The sequence below is a fragment of the Rhineura floridana genome, chromosome 1 (assembly GCF_030035675.1).
Source record: "Rhineura floridana isolate rRhiFlo1 chromosome 1, rRhiFlo1.hap2, whole genome shotgun sequence".
Classification (NCBI taxonomy): domain Eukaryota; kingdom Metazoa; phylum Chordata; class Lepidosauria; order Squamata; family Rhineuridae; genus Rhineura; species Rhineura floridana.
This window is the reverse complement of record NC_084480.1, coordinates 4,662,166-4,686,688: the sequence shown is the minus strand read 5'-3', so window position 1 is coordinate 4,686,688 and position 24,523 is coordinate 4,662,166. Positions and strand designations below refer to the sequence as shown.

At 43.1% G+C, this 24,523-nt stretch overlaps 1 protein-coding gene across 2 annotated transcripts in view; it reads right to left on the bottom strand.

The window, feature by feature from the left end:
- The window catches only part of UBAP2 (ubiquitin associated protein 2), a 140,417-nt gene that overhangs the window by 71,521 nt on the left and 44,373 nt on the right, over positions 1-24,523 (bottom strand). For both annotated transcript variants that reach the window (XM_061613340.1, XM_061613341.1), the window contains exons 3-9: positions 23,030-23,107; positions 19,596-19,706; positions 15,454-15,607; positions 14,372-14,449; positions 7,994-8,048; positions 3,137-3,240; positions 1,620-1,672 (exon numbers count right to left, since the gene is read on the bottom strand). In XM_061613340.1, the coding sequence (XP_061469324.1) occupies positions 1,620-1,672; positions 3,137-3,240; positions 7,994-8,048; positions 14,372-14,449; positions 15,454-15,607; positions 19,596-19,706; positions 23,030-23,107 (633 nt within the window). The remainder of the gene's footprint in view (positions 1-1,619; positions 1,673-3,136; positions 3,241-7,993; positions 8,049-14,371; positions 14,450-15,453; positions 15,608-19,595; positions 19,707-23,029; positions 23,108-24,523) is intronic.

The following is a 24,523-nucleotide window of genomic DNA, read 5'->3' as shown; positions in this document are numbered from 1 at the left end:
GCTGTTGTCTTTGCATGTTTTTGCCAAGGCATCTGTTGGGAAGGGCTGTAGCTCAGTGGTAAAGCATCTGCTCTGCACACAGAAGGTCCCGGGTTCAATCCGCTGCACCTTGAGGTAGGACTGGGAGAGCCGCCTGCCTGAAACCCTGGAGAGCCACTGCCAGTCAGTGTAGACAATACTGAGCTAGATGGACCAATGGTCTGACTCAGTATAAGGCAGCTTTCTTTGTTCCTACGGCTCTAAGCGTTTTTGGCTGATCATTGATCTAGATCACTGTAATGAAACTTGTAAGGTCCAGAAGAAGCTTCTTAGCCCACACATTTTTCTATCACTGCATCATTCTGATAGAGCTCTACTGTACTTTACTCCCTGGACTGCAAGTGCCTCATGTTATGGCAGCCAGGAGGATTCAAGGAAGGGCAAGAGAAGTATCTTTTAAGGATCTTGTATTTCAAGATTTTTCTCATGCCCAGGTCACCTAGAGGGTTCAACCCAGAGGTCACTGGCCTGCTTTCATAAATCCTGGGTTAAACAGCGTTGTCAAGCAAGTCCCAACTCCTCCAACAACAAGAAAGGGTGGAAGAGCCTCTGCTCTGAAAGATCAGCCACCCAATCAGCCTACAGCTCCTTGTGACCGGAACTGATGCTACAAGCTGGGTAGTTTTTAAACAGGTGATGGCTTGGACAGCCTGCTGGGGACGGTGGCATTTATCAGACTATATGATGTTCCCAGCAGCTGAAACGTTTTTTGTTACACAGAGTCCAACAAGGCTTCTGGGAAGGAATTTAATCCACCTCTGAATAGCTGTCTGGGAGAGCCCAATCATGGCACAACAGCAAACAGCAGCAGCGAAAACCCCTCACTGGCACATTGGCAAGTTCCTCGAAACAAACAGATGAAAATATGTAGTTGCCAATTACTATGTGAGAGTCACATTACCATGCTCAGCCCCTTTTAGTAAGAATCTGTTCAGAAGCAAATTTGGGCCTATGTTATCACTTTGAAAGTGTCAGTCATTCATCAAACATACATGGTATTTTAACAGAAAAGCCCAGCTCCGACCTACTTTAGAATACAAGTTACTGAAGATGAACAGCAGAGAACTGCCACTTTCACACTCTGCTTGTGAACGTTTCTTGTTGGGAGCAGAAGGCTGCGCTAGCTGGGTCATGACCAGATTGGTGCTGGAGCTAAGTGGAGAAACATTTTCGCTCTGGTTATCTGTGCCATCAGCGTTATGAATATGGAAGTTTGCAAATCATCCAGGAGGTACACACAAACGTACCCCAGATGGCAAGTCCTGTTGATGCCAACAGAACCACTCACAAGTGAGTTTGTATAGTTCTGCCTTTTCTACAAAGACCCACATCAAACTTGGGATATTGTTCAAATATGTCTTTCCAAAGAGTCGTTGCAGTGCTGGTTAGATGAGTTCTTACCAGCCTTTGCAGCAAAGATTCTTTGAAAAGAATATTAAAGTTAGCCAAAGTTAACACAACATTCAAAATGTGGCATCCAAAAATCTGGCCAAATCTTCTACATAGCTCCTTCAGAAGAAGTGGCACTGGCTTATCACAGAGTGAACTGAATGTTCCTGCTTACTTAAATATAGACTTACATCTTCATTCCAGTCTTCAGCAGTCCATTCTTCTATTGAGTTCTTCCATGCTCCTGTGGCAATGAAGGAGAGGACAGACAAGCAATTAACCCATAATTGCTGGTGCCATAACTCCCTTCCAACAGCTCTTTCCCTAACTGGAAATTCATGTGGCATAAAGAAAAAGACCTACGATGGAACTTGCAAGGTATCAGTCAACATGTTTCTTGGCAAAGCTTTCATCTATCAAAAAGCCAACTTAACCAGTATGCTAAATTACTTCCAAAATGTTACTCAAGTATTCATGCACTGAGTAAGAAAAAACCAGACACCACCCCTCATTAACACTGACTAAATGCAAACAGAACTATTATTTTTAATGCTTCAAAAGAACCTCACATCTGCCTCCAAAGGGCAGTCACCTGGTGGCGCTGTCATCAGTGGTGCAGAGTGTTGCAGTGTTTTAGGACAGAGATGAAGGCAGAGTAGAGATTATGGTGTAGTGACATCTTTTTCTAAAATTTATTTTGAAAATTCCACCGTTGCATGTTAGTAACAATTCAAAATGGCATAGGTTATATCAGTGTTCAGTCCGTGTCTTCTAAGTTTCTATCCAGGTCATATGTAAAACTGTCTTCTGTCATAGCCAGGTCTCACTTGTTGCCATCATTTTTTAAGAGAGGGAAGCCAGGCTACTGTCTTCATGAACATGAAGAAAGCATGCAAATTAATGTCCCAGGGCAAATCAGAAGAGGTCAGTGAATCTCTGTGACTGCATCCTGGCTCTGGAACACACTTCCCCAGAGAGTTTCACCTGTCATTCCGTTTTCAATCTTTTTGGCTTCAGGTGAAAACATTTCAGAAGGCATAAAGGGTGTTAATGGCAGCTTGTGGAAAATCCAGATGGCCCAGTCTGAACAGTTACCTGCTAGGCTTGAACCAGGTTTATTCCCTTCTCTAAAAACCTCACACATACAAACGGTGGGGTGGGGGGCTACCGGTACTTTTAAATTAGTCCATTGAGTGCCACTCTAGTCTCCCGAGGAAAGGTAAGGATTAGGATTCATCCTTATCTTGCACTGCGCCTTGGACATCAGCTTGGAGCCAAGGAGGAGTTGACGGTGAGGTCACCTTTGCATTGGGGCACATCTGAAGGCCAGTGCAACTGCAGGCACAAACCCCCATCCTACACTGTGAAGGGACAGGATCTGTTGCAAACACAAAATCTATGAAGCTTCTTTTACACCCAATCCTGCACAATTCTTTTTTTGGAGATCATCCAAACCTCCTCCTCCCTCATTCCAACACAAAGATGACCATGGAAAACCTCCTTTTTCAGATATAGGATTAGAAACAGGAATAGAATTGCAGCAAAAAATGTCACTTCTCTGCCTTTAGTTCTGTATTTCCAAAGTAAAAAAGTCCACAATCCAGAGAGAACATGCATGCACATGCACACGCACACAGACAAATATTTACACCAATGACAACTTCTGGCATATTTTTAATTCTTGAACTTTTTTGTGGAGTTGCCTCACCTGTTCCATCATCTGCATCATTCTGCCCAGACTCCCAAGATTCTTGTTTTGTCCCAAAACCATCTGCAGCAGAAGATTCTGTATAATCTGCAGGGTTAAATGTCCTACAGGTCAAGAGAGTTGAGAAAGTCAGAAATATTTAGAAAATTGAGTTTATGTACCTGCCTTAGACAGAGTCAGATCACTGGTCTGTCTAACCTAATACTGCCTCCACCAATAGGCAACTGCTCCCTGGGGAAGTCCTGGGGACTGAATATAGGATATTGTGCAAGCAAACCATGTGCTCTTCCACAGAGTATGGAATAGGCAAGTGACACCATGAACCTCCACACCCAGAAACACTAAAAGAAACCCCTTCCATTTTCAGCATCACTGGAACTGAACTTTTTTTTTGGGGGGGGGGGAGAAGGATAAAAAAAATCATTTCCTATCTGGTTGTTAAAAGGCTATTACTAATTAATCAGAATAAGCCATAGTTCCTTGTGGTTGGTCTGGAAACTACAGCTGCTGCAGATATTTACGAAACTTGCACATATACAAGTGCCATATAATATTCATTCCGCACCAATCTTTCATTGTGGCAGCACCCGTGGACACCACTGTTCCATCTAACTTGGTATTGTCTACACTGACTGGCAGTGGCTCTCCAGGGTTCCAGGCAGGAATCTCTCCCAACCCTAACTGGAGATGTCAGGAATTGAGCCTGAGACCTTCTGTATGCAAAACAGATGCTCTGCCACTGAGCTACAGACCTTCCCCATTAACATTAGGCAGGCATTCTCACTATATTGTTACAGACATCTGCTAAAAACTCTTCCAACAAGCCTATCCAGATATATAATTTTTTGCTTGTAAATTTTGATGATTTTACCTGTGAATTATTGATAATCATTTTTATTGTTTTATCTACACTGCATAAGAGACTTCTTTATTCAGCGGTTTATAAACTTTTCAAAATGTATACATAAGGTCTGTAGCCTTGGGGTCGTTCTTGACTCCCAGCTGTCCATGGAGGCTCAGGTTTCGGCAGTGAGCCGGGCAGCTTGGTATCAATTACATCTGATACAGAGGCTGCGACCCTACCTTCCTGACCATCTACTCCCACGAGTGATACATGCCCTGGTCTCCTCTCGCTTAGACTACTGCAATGCGCTCTACGTGGGGTTACCCTTGAAAACGGTCCGGAAATTACAGCTGGTGCAGAACGCAGCGGCAAGTTTGATTAAGAACAGTCGCCGCTGTGATCATATCACTCCGGTGTTAATAGATCTACACTGGCTACCAGTTGTCTACTGGACCCAATTCAAGGTGTTGGTATTGACCTTTAAAGCCCCACACGGTTTCGGCCCAGTTTATCTGAAGGAGCGCCTCCAGCATCACCAATTATGCCGCCTGATGAGATCATCTACGCAAAGCCTCCTCTCGGTCCTACCAGCTAAAATCGCTAGGCTGGTGCGGACCAGAGAGAGGGCATTTTCGATTGTGGCTCCCACCCTCTGGAATTCCCTACCTCTTGACCTTCGCCATGCCCCCTCCCTGATAAGTTTTCGCCGGGCCTTAAAGACCTGGCTCTTCAGACAGGCCTACAGGATTTCCGGGGTGGATTAACCTTTATGCTGCTGTTAACTGGAAGGGTGTTTTTAGATAATTACTGATTGTGATTGTTGGTTTTTATTGTATTTTAATGTGTTAATGTACGTCGCCTAGAGTGACCGTTAATTCGGCCGGATAGGCGACTCAAAAATAAAATTTTATTATTATTATTATTAAAAGCATTTCATTTGTTTTGCATGCGTAACTTTTCCGGATCCAAGAGTCAACATTTCCTCTTCCAGAACCTCAGCCACCCACAATGAGAACAGACAGTGCTGCTTGAGATCAACCAATGGGCTAACTCACCATACGGCAGTTCCTTATATACATTAAAGAGCAATAACTAAGATAAACTAACACTTTTAAACTCGAACAGTTTATGAAATAAAGTGACCATTAAATACTACATAGAAAAGGGAAGTGAACATGCAAATCAGTACTGATTTCCAGTGACTAAGAATCCATTTCAAAAGCATGTCATTTTGCTCACTTTTGGTTCGAAATAGGGTTCTAATGCTGAACTAATGCAACAAGATTTAGGGTACCAAACACATTAATGGAAATCAAGTATGATGTGGTCACTTTTCCCCTTAAGTTTAAGGGTTTGCAGCACAGGGGTGCAATTAAATCCAGCTCTGGTCATAGATGTTCAAGTGATATCCACATATTAACTCTGGTGGGTTTGCCAGCTACACCCCTTTCCTGGAGAAAGACCCTGGCAAGCTCATCCCCAACTTGGACAATTCTACACACAATTACTAAAACATACTCTATGGAGCATTTGACTATTCAGAAGTACTCAGAAACGTCTGACTGGTGCAGCAGCCAGGTTACTTTGAAAATATAACCTCATTGCTTAAAGATCTTCATTAGCTCCCAGTGCATTTCTGGGTGAAAATCAGAATGTTTGTGTTAATCTATAGAAACCTAAATGGCCAACACAGATGAAGGACCCCCTTCTTCTGCATGAGCCTGCCTGTTTACTGAAATAATAATCCTACATCCTACTCTGAGCATCTCCATCTTGGGAGGTCAGACAAGTAGCAAAGAAGGGCCTTTTCAGTAGTGGTACCTAGACTGTGAAAAACCTTTCAAGATACATTCTCTTTACTTCTCCTCCCGCTCCCAATTTGTTGACTGTAGCACGAACTTAGAACTTTTATTACAATGAGATTTCAATGAGACACAGCTTGAGGGTCCTTCAGCTGTTTACATTTATTAGCTGTTTTATTTTGATCTAATATTTTTAAAAGCGTTTCTGTGAGGGGTATTTATCTGAATTGTATTTTACATATTTGTTAGCCACCTTGTAGATTATACTGTGAAATGGCTGGATACAAAGTATTTTAAATAAAAGATACTCCCTCCTCTCTGCATACAGCAAGATCCTTGGCCATGCATGCTCCCACCCTGCCCTTCTAGCTGCATGAAAGCAGCAACATCGCAGCTGGGAGATCCCATGGCTATTTGAACACACAAGAACGCGAGGACTAAGAAAACACAGGTGAAGACCCCTGCACTGAAAAGTAATCCTGCACTGAAAACACTGTAAAATTGGATATGCCTTCTATACAGCGAGGAAGCAAACCTATTCAAGGCTCTCTCCTGAACCATGGAGGGAGGGAGCAATTTAGGCACTAATGTGCTTCTTAAAAGCATACCTGTTTGTGACTCAAAACTACCATTTAGACCGGCTGTGCTCATGAACTGCAGTACATCATGAGGGAAAGGGGGAAAATGCCACGGTTGGTAAGTTTTTAGCTGCACAGTAAGGGGCGTTGCAAGTGAACAAGTGAAAGTGCGATTAACTTGACACTGCCAGATGGTGCCAAGGAGCAACCGCCAACTACTGCCAGCAGAGGATGTAATTTCAGAAACCCTCAACTGGAGTATGGCTGGGGTGAATGAGCTTAAGTAGTCCTTTTAACTCTTTGTGCACTCCAGCCTGCTGCCTACATTAGACTATAAAAACACTTTCTGTTAATGCTCACACAGTGTTGGATTTTGACTTCCCGAGAGGGAAGCGTGTTACAGCAAAAATAACAAAAAGTCTTGCAGCATCGTAAAGCATTTATTATGTTTTAAATGTTACGTGGATGAGTCCACTACATCAGATGCCTGCTGGGTTGATGGCTAATGTAACAGTCAACATTAGTCACCAATTCTGTTTCCAAAGTAAAAAAAAAAAGAAACACCCAACAACTTCAACCATCGCTATGAATGCCTCAGAGTGCAGCTGGGAAGCCTTCAAGGTTTTTGAATTTGACAGAATGTTTGATTTGGATACCAATTTCTTCCAAGGCGTCTTAAAAATTCTGAACGTATGGCCAACAGGAAATCACAGCTAGGATATTACAACCCAGATAAGTTTTATGTTCACATTATTGGAACACATTAACATTTATTTTGCTTTCACATTTTAGTATTTCCGAAACCTATTCGCCACTTGTAAGTAGTATTTTGATTTCTATAGAGTATCTTCAAGTGCACCCCTCTCCATATTAGCAAGAATAAACTGCGTGGAATTTGTTCCCCAGGTTTGCAAGTCCCTTCCTTCACTAGATCCAGAGGATTTCCTGGAGATCATGCACAATAATATTATTGGCAAAAAACAAAGAAAAAGCCCTCACATTATTCAATATCACAATGCCCCAAGGTGTACTCAGTATCCATAACGTGCCCCTACTTTGAACACTTAACTACACAATTGCAAAGGCAGCAACAGCAACAGCTATCAGCATCATCAGTGAGGAAGAAAATTCTTGGGATAATTGGACATAACTAATTCTCATCTTGGGTTTATGTTGACCTTAGGCAACAAATCAGCCCACTTGAGGTTATCAATCTTTCTCTCTGTCTCTGCAAGTCTCGCTGAATTACTCAGGAAAGTTTGCCTGCCTGGCTGGAGTGGCAAAGGAAGTGAGGCAGGAAAACTAACTAACACTCCATGGGAGGGGCTGAGGTGAGAGTCCCATGGAGTGTTAACTCTTTCCTGCCTCAAGCAAGAAGAGAGGAAGATGATATCCCACTTGGGGGTTTCTTGGTGCCCATTGGAGAATGAAGTTTTCACTGCGTGACATTTTATCAAGTTTCCTGATATAGGGACGAAACGAGCCAGTAAGTCCTTGAATATAATCAAATGTTTAACAGGTTCTCCATTACACAGATTTGTATAATTTCCTGTCATACACAGTTAAGCAGTGTTGACAGGTCCTCTTTTAGTTAATATATTATCTTTCATCCGACATGCTATGAAAAACCTACCCCATGCCTTGGGCTGAAAACCTCCCTGCTCCTCTTCCTCTGCCACGTCCAAATCCTGTAGGAAGAAAAGAGCCTTGTTCAAGTGTGCAAAGTGGAAAAGCTGAACATTCAGCCCCAAAGGTTTCAGGAGATGAAGTCAGCTTGACTAAGTAAGGTTTAGTCATCCCTTCTCTTCTGTAGCAACACACTCTCTTCTTATACAAGGAAGGAAAACCAAGTTATAGCAGAATAGCAACTCTTCATCCACCCTCTTTATAAATAGAGAAACCAAGATGATGCCAGTGTGCTACAGTGGTTAGAGTGTTGGACTAGGACCTGGGAGACCAAGGTTCAAATCCCCACTCAGCCATGAAGCTCACTGGGTTACTGTGAGCGAGTCACTAACTCTCTACCTAACCCATCTCACAAGAATTGTTGTGAGGATGAAATGGAGAAAGGGAGAACCACGTACTTGAAGGAAAGGTGGGATATAATGAAATAGTAAAATTCCCTCCCCTTAAATATTAGGCAGGCGCCATCTCTGCTATCTTTTCAGCACCTTTTGAAGACTTTCCTCTTCCAACAAGCCTTTTAAGTTGAGACCTATCCCAGTCTGCGTCTGTGTTAGAATTGATTTTAATTTGTCTTTTAATATCTTTAACCCCTTTTTTAAAAGATGTTTTTAAAGTTTTTTTAAAACATTTTTAATGTTGTTTTGTTTTAATGTATGTTAAGGTTGTTTTATGATGTTTTAAAGTGTTTTTAGTGTTTCTGTTTGCTGCCCTGGGCTCCTGCTGGAAGGAAGGGCAGGGTATAAATAAATAAATAAATAAATAAATAAATAAAATGATGATGATGATGATGATGATGATAATAATAAATAAAATAAAATACCAAGCGGAGTCACAATATAGAGCTAAAGAGATTAAAACCCCTCCCCACTTAGACTGTCACCACAGGGGCTTCTGAAGGACCATCTTGCTCTAGGGGAAAAGGAGAAGGAGAATTTACTTAACCGCTTCTTCAAAACAAATGGTTTGTCTTTTCCATTTTATTGTAACTTTTTATTTTTAATCAATGCTTGTTTTTGTAATAATCTTATGTAAACCGCTTTGCAAGGTACACCTAAAAAGCAGTATATAAATACCTTAAATAAATAAAATATGCATTAAAAACGATGAGTTCCCAACAGAAACCAGGGATGAATTATCCATGTTTATCCAGTTGCCTTGCCTGGCAGGACACCTTTCCCCTGCCCCGGGAACCTATCACCATCCCCCCCACCTGCTGCTTCCAGCATCTGACAGCTCCTCAACTCTCACCTATGCAGCATCTCAGAACCACAGCAGTCACTGAGGAATCTGAAGTGCAGGAACAATGGAAAGGGAGGATAAGGAAGGGGATTGAGGTAATAGCTGGAATGGCTCAGAAGGTCAAAGCCACACCATAGGCAGCTTATTAAGCAACCGGGTGTTCTGTCATATTTAGGAACAGAACTCAAGAGGAAGATCCACTCCAGTGCTGAACCTCAAGATTCTTCTTAGCTTTACCACATTTCCGGACATTTTACTACTGATGCACAAGAGTGGCTATGCTCCAGAATTCTGTACTGATTACACCCACACTCTGTACGCCAAATAAATTATTCAAAGCTGCATGCATTTGCTTCTTTGGAATAACTACAGCAACATTCTAATCAACTTGGTAAGCTCCCATCCAATATTTGGAAGACACACATCCTAGGGATTCAGTAGACAAGGCTTTCCAGCACACACAGCCTCAAACTTTAATCCATAATCATGAAAAACTACTTCAGCACAGATATACAAGGGGTCGTAGCAAAAAGTCTCAGAAATCCTAATACTTTGCCAGAGGTCTGTCTCAAATTTACCTCATACTGACTTCTGGATAATTCTCCAAATCTTATGTCAACCTCAAATTTCAACTGAATCTTTTCCCCACTTTCATTCCTGCTTTATTTATTTTTATTCTTTTTTATTTATTATTTGATTTATATTATTTTATTATTTAATTTGATTTATATACCGCCCTAAGCCCGAAGGCTCTCTGGGCGGTGTACAAAAAGATAAAACAAGCACAGTATATAAATACAATAAATACAATAAATCAAGAAACAAAAACAAACAAACAATAAAAGAACCAAACAACGTCCAAAATACAAAATAATAGTGAAATACTGTTAAAATACACTTTAAAATGCCTGGGAGTATAAAAAGGTTTTCACCTGGCGCCGAAAAGATAGTAGCATCGGCGCCAGGCGCACCTCATCAGGGAGACTGTTCCACAGTTCGGGGGCCACTACTGAAAAGGCCCTGGTTCTAGTCATCACCCTCCGAGCCTCTCGATGGGATGGTACTCGGAGGACGGCCTTAGATGTTGAGCGTAGTGTACGGGTAGGTTCATATTGGGAGAGGCGTTCCACCAGGTATTGCGGTCCCATGCCGTGTAGGGCTTTATAGGTCAAAACCAGCACTTTGAATCTAGCCCGGAAACAAACAGGAAGCCAGTGCAGACGGGCCAGAACAGGTGTTATATGAGTGGACCTTCTGGTCCGCGTCAACAATCTGGCCGCTGCATTCTGGACTAGCTGTAGTTTCCGAACAGTCTTCAAGGGCAGCCCCACGTAGAGCGCGTTGCAGTAGTCCAATCTAGAGGTTACCAGAGCATGAACAACTGAAGCGAGGTCGTCACTGTCCAGATAGGGACGTAGCTGGGCTACCAATCGAAGATGGTAAAAAGCATTCCGTGCCACCGAGGCCACCTGGGCCTCAAGAGACAGGGAAGGATCGAAAAGAACTCCCAAGCTACGAACCTGTTCCTTCAAGGGGAATGTAACCCCATAAAGAACAGGATGAACATCCACCATCTGGGCAGAGAAGGCACTCACCAACAGCGTCTCAGTCTTGTCTGGATTGAGCTTCAGTCTGTTAGCTCCCATCCAGTCCATTATCGCGGCCAGGCAACGGTTTAGCACGTTAACAGCCTCACCTGAAGAGCATGAAAAGGAGAAATAGAGCTGCATGTCATCAGCGTACTGATGACAACGTACCCCAAAACTTCTGATGACTGCACCCAGCGGCTTCATGTAGATGTTAAAAAGCATGGGGGACAGTACCGATCCCTGCGGGACTCCACAATGGAGAGTCCAGGGTATCGAGCAATGTTCCCCAAGCACTACCTTCTGGTGGCGACCCACCAAGTAGGAGCGGAGCCACTGCCAAGCAGTACCCTCAACTCCCAACTCCGTGAGTCTTCCCAGAAGGATACCATGGTCGATGGTATCCTGCCCTTCCTCCCAGTAGAACCTAGGGTGGCAAACAAAAGCACTAAACACACTTTAAAATATCATAAAAACAGACTTTAAAATATATTAAAACAAAACATCTTTAAAAACATTTTTCAAAAAACTTTAAAAACATCTTTTAAAAAAGGTTTAAAAACTTATTAAAAAGCAATTCCAATACAGACGCAGACTGGGATAAGGTCTCAACATAAAAGGCTTGTTGAAAGCGGAACGTTTTCAATAGGCACTGGAAAGATTTAAAGGGAGGGAATTCCAAAGGGTTGGTGCCACTACACTAAAGGTCTGCTTCCTATGTTGTGCAGAACAGACCTCCTGATAAGATGGTATCTGCAGAAGGCCCTCACCTGCAGAGCCCAGTGATCAACTGGGTATATTAGGGATAAGCCGGTCTTTCAGGTATCCTGGTCCTAAGTTGTATAGGGCTTTGAACATCAACACTATTCTGACCTCAGATTTTTTTTGTTTCCAGAAGGAAAACAGTAGGTGGTAACTGGCTGAAATTTGAGGATGATGTACAGGTTAAAATTTGTGACAATGTCCTAGGAGGACATCCCTGTAAGTCTACTTATGTGTAAATTACACAATGGAAAGTGCACCTCGGGTCCAAATGGACCCCATAAGACTGACTGAATTAAGAACATTCCAATCAGATAGTAGTAACCTGAAATAAAATTTCTTTAAAGCAATTTATCATTCGTACTTAACACCACACAGGTTAAGCAAAACAGCCAATCAAAATATGTACTGTCGGAGATACAGAACAAGGCAGACAGACTTCATACACATTTTTGGGACTGTGCTAAAATAAAACTGTTCTGGAATACAATTCTAGACTTTATACATGAAATGACAGACCAAGCAATATCAAGAAATCCCAAAACAATTCTCCTGTGTATGTTCCATGGGGAAGTTACAAATGTGGACTCCCAGTCAGTAGCAACTTTGCTCATAGTACTGAAAATATGTGTCACTAAGCAGTGGAAAAAAAATAAACCCCTAATGTTGACAAAATGGATGAGAAAGACCTGGGAAAGTATTAATGATAAAAACAACATATAATAATAATAATAATAAATAATAAAATTTTATTTATTAGTCGCCCATCTGTCCGACTTAACGGACACTCTGGGCGATGTACACAATATAAAATACAATATCAACATATTCATAACAATCACAGTATTAATATCATATAATCTAAAAAACCATCCTACACTGGTACAGTATAAAACCTAACCCACCCCAGAGATCTCATAGGCCTGCCTGAAAAGCCAGGTTTTTAAGGCGCGGCGAAAGGTCATCAGGGAGGGGGCATGCCGAAGGTCAAAGGGAAGCAAGTTCCAGAGGGTGGGGGCCACGATCGAAAAAGCCCTCTCCCTGGTCCGCACCAGCCTAGCTGTTTTCACCGGTGGGACCGAGAGAAGGTCTTGTGAGGCTGATCTCGTTTGGCGGCATATTTGGTGATACTGGAGGCGTTCCTTCAGATAAAACAGGAATGCAGTGTACAACAATTATCAAAATAAGTTTTTAGTGAGATGGGCCTTGTTTATGTAGTTCTGGAACGATAAAAGTGATAGATGAAATAGTCCTGTTTAATTCATTTACATTAATATTATTTACATTATTTTAATTCATTTACATTAACCTACCAATATGCTTAATAACACAAATATGATTTAAATAACGTTCTATTTTTATCATTTTCTCATCTTTTCCCCTCTCTCCCAATGTTTTTGTATTATAAGTTCTATTATATAACTCAAGCCTTTTATATTTTTTGCTTTGTTTTATTTACTTATGGTATGTTAACGTAAAATTTGTAATTTAATTAAAAAAATAAAGTGGAGGCACAACCTATTTGTCTTCAAGCCTCAGCTTTTACCTAGTCTCCCCTCAGACACAGATATAGTTACTGAGATATGCCACATGTGAAAGGGAGATGGCATGCTTTAAGCCATGAAGTACAACAGGAATTTTTAATAGCACACTCCCTGAGCTGCCAATATTTTAGGCTTATTTTGCACCAATTGAATGGAAGGTGCTGGATTTCAGCAATATTGCAGGAAGTTTTAATTTTTTATTATTACATTTATATCCCACCTTTCCTCCAAGGAGTTCAAGGTGGCATAAAAACACCTCCCCCTCCTTATTTTATCCCCACAACAATCCTGTGAGGTAGGTTAGGGCTGAGAGACAGTGACTGGCCCAAGGTCATGCAGTGAGCTTCACGGATAAGCAGTGATTTGAACCCTGGCAAAAACTCTGGCAAAGTATTTCCAGTCATCTGCCACTGACGCTTTTAACTGGAGTTTCCAGGGATTAAGCGGAGAGCCTTCCAAGTGAAAAGCATGTTTTCTCCCACTGCGTTATTATCTGCCCCCAACGGAGGTCAAACCACCTACTTCCCCATCCCCCGCCCCTCTGGGCAGGATTATCTGGGATTTTAACAAAGCACCTCTCACACCCTAAGTTATAACAAGCCAGATAAAAATGTTGATGAACATTATGTGAACAGGAGCTCCCTCTTCATGCTAACCTTACTCAGTGAAAACAAATGGTGTGTTAAAACTGATAGCGGAGCAGAAGGTTGGGCAAAATCACAGACCAAGCTTTGTTCAGCATCCCGTCATTTCTATCCACCTTGTGCAAGAGAAGTTCTGGTAATTCAAGCACCCCAGATATGGTACTGCTGGAATCACTGTATTGTTCACATTCTTCCTTATCACCAACATTCATAGTCCAGTTCATTAAAACAGAAGCGGCAGCCATTGTGGCTACAACTAGAAGCAGAACACAAGATAACCCAGCCCCAACCAGTGGCCTTCCTAAGCAAGAAGAGGAAGGAGCACCAAAAAACGCATGGCCCCATCCACTAGCCAGCAGACTGACTGGTACTGGGAGCTTTGTATTCCCTCCTTTCCAGCTGTTCTCCAAGCTGCTACAAAGGGCTGCATTTTGGAGAGGCATTTAACAGAAGTTATTTCTTGGAAAGTGCCTTTTTTAAAATTGCAAAACTGAGCAGCCTTTAGTACTGGGGATAAGGTGGAATATAAGCATCAACATATTTGTCTTACCTCTCCCTCTGCCACGTTTCCCACGATCAGAAGGCCTATCCACTTGGCTGTTGTCCACTCCATTCTCCTCTGCTCTGACTAGATACAGGAGGAGAGACACAGAAAGCAATATTTGAATCTTAGACCATTAATGTATGCAATTTCAAAATCTCCCACTCGATCACACATTTTTTCAACTGTGCAGGAGACAAAATCACACAGCAAGAGTGGAGAGGGTGAGGTGTCCTAATGAGACACAAGGATCTGGACTTGCACTTGCTACTCTGCCTGTTGGCTCAAGCCTCCGATCACTGAGAAACCTACAGATATCAATGGTTTGACGGTATTATGCCAAAACCTTTTTATAAGCTCCTACCTTCAATGTCTTTCCTTTTATTTAGCTATATATTTTAAGGCTCCAGTTTTAATCTGCACGAAATTGGCTTTGCTTTTATCCTGTGCTGCTCTTTTAGGATGTGTGTTATGGAGCACTTCTTATTTTTAAATCTTTGCAAGCAGCTCCAAGAGCTCCTTTGAGGTTGAAGAGCAGGCTTTAAATGCACACACACACAAACATAAAATATTTGATAACTTCTTAGATTTCATGTGTCCATACCCAATGCAGAAAATGCACTCCAATATTCTAAAGCGGAGGAAAGTGTCATTAAACCAAACCAATATCAGATTCTCATGGCTGCACAGATTATACCAAAACTGGGCAAATCCTGTAGTTAAAGAAAAAACATCTCTGTGTACAGTACAGTAGGGCCCCGCTTTACAGCGCTTTGCTAATGCGGCGCTCTCAATTGGACGCAATTAGACTAAAGCCCCACTCATAAGGTGCTTGTTCCGCTTTTACGGCGGTTTTTGGGTGTCGCGCACCATTCTATTCAATGAGTTCTGCTTTTCAGTGGTTTTCGCCTTTCAGCAGGGGTCCAGAACATAACCCGCCATATGAGTGGGGCCCTACTGTATTTGTGGTTCTTTCCCCAGTACTCTACTGCAAACATACAACAAAGCAACTCAAGCACAACACGCTTCTATGTGAATGCAAAGGCAAACTAAGGCAACCGCGTTCCTAGGAGCAAGGTGCCTGTGCTTACCCTCTCGACCACGGCTGCCCCCTCTTCCTCGTCTGCTGGAACTTCCCCGTCCACGGCTCACTTCTCTGTCCCCTCGCTTTTCTCTGTTTTCTTTGTTTTCTGAACTCTCTTTTCCAAGACTTTTCTTCTTTCCTCCCACTGTCTCCCACGAAGTCTATTTGGGTGGAGAAGGAAAACATAGAACAATTCAAATGGGATTTGAAGACTGCCTTGAGAATATCTTCCAGTCTGAAACCCCCAGATCTATGGGAACTTTTTAGAGCCCTCCAGATGTCCAAGGGCCATTGTTACACACATGCACTCAAGGCATCTGTAAAGACTAGAAACCTACAATAATGTTCTAGGAACTGAACTGGGACAAAGTAAGTGACATTAAAACAGGTTTAACATTATTTATTTTAACTGTAAACAGTCACTGGGTGGCCAAATCAAGATCCAGACCTTGGGAAAGGGGGCTACCCCCCAAAAAAACATGCTACAGTACTGATGAAAATCATCCCTCCCATTTAAAGCTATTTGACATGAGAGAGATGCTATCATGGGCGCCAAATAGTAGTGCAAATGGGAGGGGGGGCTGGTGGTAGTCAAGACTCTGGCATTTACTTTTTAAAAAATGCATACAACATTAAACCATAAGTTTAATGGCATGTGTAGTTTGGCTCATAGTCTTTATCTCTACTGTTAATGAATGATGCCCATCAGGTCCATTTGTCAGACAGGGCCAAGACTGTCAGCACAGTCGTGGCTGAGAAGGGGGCTGGTACCCAGAACTGAAGTCTGACTCTCCATTCACTATACCAGCCTTCCTCAACCTTGGGTCTCCAGATGATGTTGGACTACAGCCCCCATCATCCCCCATCCAGGATGGCCAGAGGTCAGGATGATGCAGGTTATAGCCCAAAAGCATAGGGACCCAATGCTGGGGAAGGCTGCACTATACTATTCTCTTATGACTAACTCTGGTAGTGCATCCTGGGCCTCATTCATACATTACCGATTAGGGTACAAAACCCTACCGGTTAAAAACTATTCTGACTATACTCATGCCATCTCCTTTCAAGTGACCGCCATGGATGGTGGAAGTGGGAATTTTTGCCACCAACACTCACACCTTCAGTGGTAAAGGGGTAAAGTTCCCTGAAAACCTTGTCTATCAGTTCTTAAGCTATGGCACAAGCAGCTGCTGGTTAAACAGCAAGAACTGTATTTCCGGTGGCAGGGAAGAGAGAGAGGCTGTTTTTCTGTTGGCTTAATTTATAAATCCAGTTTCCAGGCAAATACTGTCTTCCCAAAGCAGCTCACATCAGTCCATACAAAAATGAGACACAAACCCACAAGATACAAAATGGGAAGGAATTAGAAAAGGGATAAGAGAGAGATGAGTTTGACAATGCCAGTGGAGGTATACAAATGAGGATTTAAATCCAATTGGTGCCAGGCTAGTCTTCCCTTCGGAAAGACATGCTTAAGCATTCTCTGTTAAAGATTAATTTTGAATGGGTGTAACATGCAGGTATCTGTTAGCTCTGCTTAGTTTAATCTGAATTATTCTGGCCAGAACTGGGGATGTTAAAGAGCCAGGCATTATTCCTAGCAAAATCTACCAAGATGAATATATGCACACTTGATTACTCTAATCTAGCAGTACAGCCTGAATTAAAGTGACTCGACTGCCAAAATGACAGCCACTATTGTGAACTATACCCCACTCCTGCTCAAGGGCCAGTTCCCAAACAACCAAAGGGCAACCCAAGTGAATCCTTGCTGAACCTGCAAGAGGCTCAAAACTTCATCTTTTGCTAGCCTTCAGGGAGAGAATTTTCTCTGATGCTGCTCAGTCAGAAAATAAAAGTTCCACACACACTCCCAAACATTGCGCAAATCAACCCAGAATAAGACAGAGAGGAGGTGCCAGCTGTTTCATTTATTCTGTCAGAGCATTCTAAAAAATTCTGATCTGGATAGCGTACAGCCTCACTCCAGAGATGAGACTGAGCAGATACTATGAACAGCATCCCTTCTCCAGTGTCTATTGTCCTAATTCAAAATGCAGATGTAAGCTCAAGGGGCATCTCAGTCACTCATAAACAGATAGCGATGGGTTTTTTAACCATAATAAACTAGACAGAAAGCAGCCCATCCTTGTTCTACACACACTGGAGCACAATAGTCAGAACTGGGGCTGTGTTCTTGCTGCAGTTGTACAGAAGAAAAAGTAGAGGAGTAGAAACTGCTGAACACAGAATTCAGTTTCCAGAGAATCCATGCTCCTATTTTTCAAGAAAGCAGCAAGGCCCTAGGCCTTATGGTTGCAAAGCAATATTAGGCATTGTCCACCCACATTTGACTGACATCTCAAAAGCCAGACAGGTGACCGAATAAGGGTGGGGGAAGCAGCTTAAAATGTCCTGCATAATTCCTTGCCCCTCCTCCATGACCAGCAAAACCAGAATTATGAAAAGAAAGAAACAAGGAAAGCTACAAGTGTTTATTTTCTTTGTGTTCTATTTTTTAAAAAAGCATTAAACACACAGTTTTGGGCAGGAGCAGTCAAGTTACCTTTCAGTACCCCAGCTGAGCTTTTCCAGACATCTTCACCTCACAGAACAGAGGTAGCAGATATCAAGGATTAGGGATAGCTGACCCTAAGTAGGCACACAGAGTACCCTGGACCGACTGCCAAGCTACCAAATGCCAGGCAAGTGGTCTGCCGTGTTACCAGGGCAGACATGCAATTCACCCGCTCCTAACTCACAAGAAACCCAAGATTTAGAGACTTTCAGGCTCTTCAAAGCCAGGGACAATGTTATGTTGGTCTGAAGAAAACTGATAAGATACTGATAGCAGCCCAGAAAGTCGAATCTGAGCAATAACTCCTCTGGACTACTTCCTAGCACTTGACACTCTAAAATAACAGTGTGCAGTGTGCAGAAGGTGGGATCTACTGGTAAATCTCAGAGTGATTTGCAGTAGATAAGCAGAGCTTTCGATGCTGTGTTATTTAACAATTATGACAAAAAGGCTTCCCACCCTGTTCCTAAATCAGGCTGTTGAGATCAAGAAGTGATCCAGGTGATCCAAGTGATCCAAGAAGTGCCCCAGGCACCTGGTTGGCCACTGTGAGAACAGGATGCTGGACTAGATGGGCCACTGGCCTGATCCAGCAGGCTCTTCTTATGTTCTTATGTTTAAGTGGGGGGGAGGAGGGAGAGGCAGTAGATTTTTGTGTGACAGACCTGTGAGCTCTGTTCTGGTAATGAAAACATATTCCTGGGCATCTATTAAAAGTCACTTTCCCCCTTAACTGTAAGAGCTTCCTGCCCTTGAACACACAACTATTTTACACCTAGCTCTGGCTGGTAGATTTATTTATTTATTGTACTTATATACCGCCCCATAGCTGAAGCTCTCTGGGCAGTTTACAGTAGATCTCGGGGTTCTAGTAAAAAACAACAAAGTAGATCTCAAAAGCTTGAGTTCTGCTCAATCCATCTCTAAAACAGCCTTTCTCAACCTGGTGTTTTCCCTCTAGATGTTTTGGACTACAATGCCCATCAGCCATTGCCAGCACGACGTCTAGAGGGCACCAGGTTTGTAAAGGCTGCTCTACACCATAGCGGCATGTTTAGGGCTGATGTACTGGCCAAGAGCATTAGAAATTGTCACACAGAGATGATACTGCTATGGCAAATCAAGAGACCACTTTGTGACAGTAATGTTGCACAGCATGTTACACTTAAAAATTTACCAGCTCTTTTCACTTTTTAGTTTCTAGGAAAGTCCATGACAGCAAGGCTCAAATCTGTTTGGAAATAATAACTACTGATCTTCATGCAGATGAAAAACATCTCTTTGGCCATTCGTAGGTAGGGAGAAGTGAACAATAATCAACTGAGCTTCTGCCAATTAAGATAATGCATGCTAATGGAGAGAGCGGGGGGGGGAAGGGGGATTTCAAGCACTCAGTAGTTCTAAAGGTTTTTGAGCCCTACATGTACAAGGCTGGTCCTACAACGTAAGAATTGGACATTTTCCAGCCTTGGCAATGGCCACGTTCCCAGCAAAAACCAGGAAGGCTCCATGTGTTCAGTCTTCAGACAAGGCTACTCTTAAAGCTTAAGGAGAGGGACTGGGGTCCTTACTGTGTCCGAGTTTCCTTCCAGCAAGATATTGATTGCTCTGTTCACATCTCCATTACAGTCATGTAGAGCCACTATGCAATCGTCCTGGTTCTTCCCAGTCACTTCCATAAGCTGGAAATAGACAAATACGTGAGGCATGTAAAAAAGACCTGGACACCATGACTAGGGGAGTATAGACAACAATGGGCACTGGCTGACCATTTGCTACTGGGCCAAATTCAAGGTTCTAGTTTTGGTGTACAAAGCCTTATACAGCTTGGGACCAAGATAACTGAAAGACCGTCTTATCCCTTATATACCCATTCGATCCCTACGCTGTGCAGGTGAGCGCCTCCTGCAGATACCATCTTATCACGAGGTCTGTTGTGCACAACATGGGAAACGGAGCTTTAGTGTGGCGGCACCTGCCCTGTGGTATTCCCTCCTCTTAAGTATTAGGCAGGCGCCATCTGTGTTATCTTTTCAGCACCTATTGAAAACGTTCGTCTTTCAACAAGCCTTTTAAGTTGAGACCTATCCCAGTCTCCACCTGTGTTGGAATTGCTTTTTAATATGTTCTTAAACTTTCTTTTTTGAAATGTTTTTAATCTTAGAAGATGTTTTGATAGCTTTTTTTAATTAACTTTTTGAAGATGTTTTGTTTTAAAGTTTGTTTTTATGATGTTTTAATGTTTTTAGTCCTTTTGTTTGCCGCCCTGGGCTTCTGCTGGGAGGAAGGGTGGGATATAAATATAAATAATAACAACAACAACAACAATAATAATAAAGTGGGAAAATAGGCAAATATCTGCACTTATATAAACATACATACTCAGCCCATCCAAAAGGCACTGGAAGGGTGACAATACAAGTTAAAAAAGTCCATTAAAGCAGCCAGGATTCTATAATTACTTCAGAGACATTTTCTAGCGTAGAGCAAGCAGTTACACATGGTCAGAATTACTGCCATTCACTGCTCATACCTTCAGAAGTTAACCTATTAATCTGCATTTACTGCTTTCACCTCCCATTGCTAAATTAGAGACTGGGCAAAGGGATTAAGGCAATGGTAAATGCGTCCTTGGAGGAGGGTGCAATGCCATTAGCCTTCAAGGAGGCAGTGATAAGACCTATTCTGAAAAAACCCTCCTTGGATCCCCAAGACTTAAACAACTTCCGCCCAGTCTCCAATTTACCATTCTTGGGCAAGGTGATTGAACGTGTGGTGGCTAAACAGCTACAGACACACTTGGAGGAAGCAGATTATTTAGATCCTTTCCAATCGGGCTTCAGGACTGGACACGGAACTGAAACAGCCTTGGTCGCTCTGGTGGATGATATGAGGAGGGCATTGGATAGGGGAGAACATACTTTCCTCGTCCTCCTGGATCTCTCAGCGGCTTTCAATACCGTCGACCACGGTATCTTGTTGAGTTGCCTGGAGGAACTGGGAATAGGAGGCACTGTTTTACGGTGGTTCCGTTCCTATCTCTCCAGTAGATATCAACGGGTAAGCATTGGGGGATGAGGTTTCAGACCCTTGGCCCCTCAACTGTGGTGTGCCACAGGGTTCTATCCTCTCCCCCATGCTATTCAACATTTATATGAAACCGCTGGGAGCCATCATCAGGAGTTTTGGGCTGCAGTGTCACCAATATGCGGATGACACGCAGCTCTATCTCTCATTTAAATCTTCACCAGAGTTGGCTGTGGATACCTTGTCCAATTGCCTGGAGTCCGTAAGTGGATGGATGGGAGAGAACAGGCTGAAGCTGAACCCCGACAAAACCGAGGTGTTGCTGGTGGGGGATAAGAGAAGGTTGGGAAATTTAGACCTGGTGCTTAATGGGGTGAGATTGCCCCTGACCAGGTCCGCAGTCTCGGGGTCATTTTGGACTCCCAGCTGTCTATGGAGGCGCAGATTTCTGCAGTGAGCCGGGCAGCCTGGTACCAACTTCATCTGGTACAGAGGCTGCAACCCTATCTTCCTATACATCTGCTCCCACGAGTAATACACGCCCTGGTCTCCTCTTGATTAGACTACTGTAATGCGCTCTACGTGGGGTTACCCTTGAAGACGGTCCGGAAACTCCAGCTGGTACAAAATGCAGCGGCACGCTTAATAAAGCAGACCCGTCGCCGGGACCATATCACCCCAGTGCTGATTGAGTTGCACTGGTTGCCAGTTGTATACCGGGCCCAATTCAAGGTGTTGGTATTAACCTTTAAAACCCTATACGGTTCCGGCCCAGTTTATCTGAAGGAACGCCTCCAGTATCACCAAATATGCCGCCAAACGAGATCAGCCTCACAAGACCTTCTCTCGGTCCCACCGGTGAAAACAGCTAGGCTGGTGCGGACCAGGGAGAGGGCTTTTTCGATCGTGGCCCCCACCCTCTGGAACTTGCTTCCCTTTGACCTTCGGCATGCCCCCTCCCTGATGACCTTTCGCCGCGCCTTAAAAACCTGGCTTTTCAGGCAGGCCTATGGGATCTCTGGGGTGGGTTAGGTTTTATACTGCATTAGCGTAGGATGGTTTTTTAGATGATATGATATTAATACTGTGATTGTTATGAATATGTTGATATGTATTTTATATTGTGTACGTCGCCCAGAGTGTCCGTTAAGTCAGACAGATGGGCGACTAATAAATAAAATTTTATTATTATTATTATTATTATTAAATCACAGAAGACCATCTAACATCTGAAGGAATTACCAATGCACCTGCATGAGCAGCACAACCAGAGGCCTGGCCTATAACCCAGAATGACAAGCAAAGAGAGATGAATGACATGAAAGTGAGTTCATCATCTATAAAAATCTAGGCCTGTATTAACCTGGGTGCTCAATGGATTCAGTTTGGGTGTTGCTATTTTTTAATGGATTATTTCACCTTCAAGCTATGTTCTCACTTTGTATGAGAAGCTGCCAACAGGTAATACACAACTGATAAATATTTCCTGTGTGTACAATGCCCAACAGGAGTTGTATCCTTCTTTTGCTGTTATTTAAATCGCACTTTGAAATATGCATGGTGGCAGGGGAAGTGCCAAGAAAGAACAAATCTGCCTAGGGTGAAAGCAAAGCACAAACAGCAGTTGGCTCCAATTCAATCTCAACAAAGCAAAAGGACAAACAAGCAACCAGAGAAAGAAAAAGATTGGGTGCCAACTGCACATTATTTTAGGAACCCTGTTACAAAATCTGGCTTTCCAGATTTTGGCACTTATTTTATTTTTTGTGATTCTAGTCTTCATGGTCACAGGAAAAAAAAGTTTTGAAAAAGTGTGTTAACAATTCATGCTCATCCTTTCATGAACAAGTGGGCCTGAATGTAGTTTCAAGTAGCAAAGGGTAGGACTTCATTCAAGCAAGTTTTGTAGCTATCACCCTGTCCAAATCTGTCCTCCTCACCGGCCCATGAAATCCAAAAGGACAGGGGAGACATCTACCTGTTTCACTTTATCTTCAAAGTCTGCATCATTCTTGTCGTATATCATCTGAGCAAGGCGAATTTGTTCCGCTGTTGCCTGAGAAGCAGAAGCATATTCAATTTAAAAATAGATGTGCAAACCCCCAAACCACTGGAGTCTCCTGCCACTTGTAATTTTGTTCCAGGGGTGTGGGACCATGCTGACTGAGGCTGATGTGAGTTGGGAGTCCAACTGCACCTGAAAGACCACTGGTTTCCTTCTCCTGTTTTACTCTTAACCAGGTATGTTTCCCTGGGGATGCTGCAGGATGCAGCCCCATTACTTTTTTCAGCAGGTCCCCTGCTGGAGTTCCTTTGTCTGTCTCTACAGCCAATCAAGCCACCGCAATTCGAGTGTATGCTTGCATTCAAAAGCTACACCCTTTCCTCTTGCCTTGGAAAAACTGGAGAATCCAGCAAGGTCAGGGGTCACTACAGCTAATCAGCAGTCAGTATGAATCTCCTTGCATGCTAATTGCCTCCCATCATCTATTGCTGCAGGGAGGAGGGAAACAGGAGGAGGGAGCAGAGTCAACAGGAGTTAAGAGAGGGGAGTTTACTGAGAAGAAGAGGGACAGCCAAGCCTGATTTAAGATAAGGTTTGCATCAGAATCTTACTGAAACAAAGGGCTTTGAAGCAGTCCCAAGCAGCCAACACGGAGGGTAGGTGAAGACAGCATTTTCTCACAGAAAGGGAGGATGAAGGAAGGAAGGCTTCTTGTAAAATACAAGGTGCACTGCTTGTAAAGCATTTTTTTATCCCTCAGTGGTGCTTTTTGCAGATTGTCTGGGAGAAAGTGGAGGGTGGGGGGAGAGAGACAAAGGGCTAAGAAGAGTGGGGGTATTTTACAGATATCACTGTGCGAGACAGAATTCCTTCTCATAGCTGATCTACAAAAAGCAGGTTTCTTCCTCTTGTAAAATAAAAGCAGCCTCATTCTTCTTAGGCCTTTGCTCTTTCTATCTCCCCCCACCCTCTGTGAGGCTCTCTCTCCCAACCGTCCTCCACTTTCTCAAGACAATCTGTAAAAAGCACAATCGAGGGGAAAACTGCTTTACAAGCAATTCCCCTTGTATTTTCCAGGCACCCTTTTCCCTTTCTTCAGCCCTTTCCTTTGCCCCCTTCTTTGTGATGAAATGCCACCTCACCTCACTCTCCACCCACTCTTCTTAGCCCTCTTTCTCCCCCCCCCAAGTGTACCCTCCGTTTTGGCTGCAGTGAGTTTGTGCAAGGAGAAAGAAACATTGTCAAGCAATGTCCCTTGTATTTTACAGGTATCATGTGCAAAACTAAGGGGGAAGAAACCTGTTTTTTGCAGATCAGTTGTGAGAAGTACCTTCTTGCCGGCAACAATGCCTATAAAATAGCAGCTTCTTTGTCCCCAAGGGGAGGGGAGAAAACAACCACTTTGCTAGCTCTGTATTTGGTGCTTTGGGAAATGCCAATCACAGGGCTAGCAATGCCCCCTGTGCA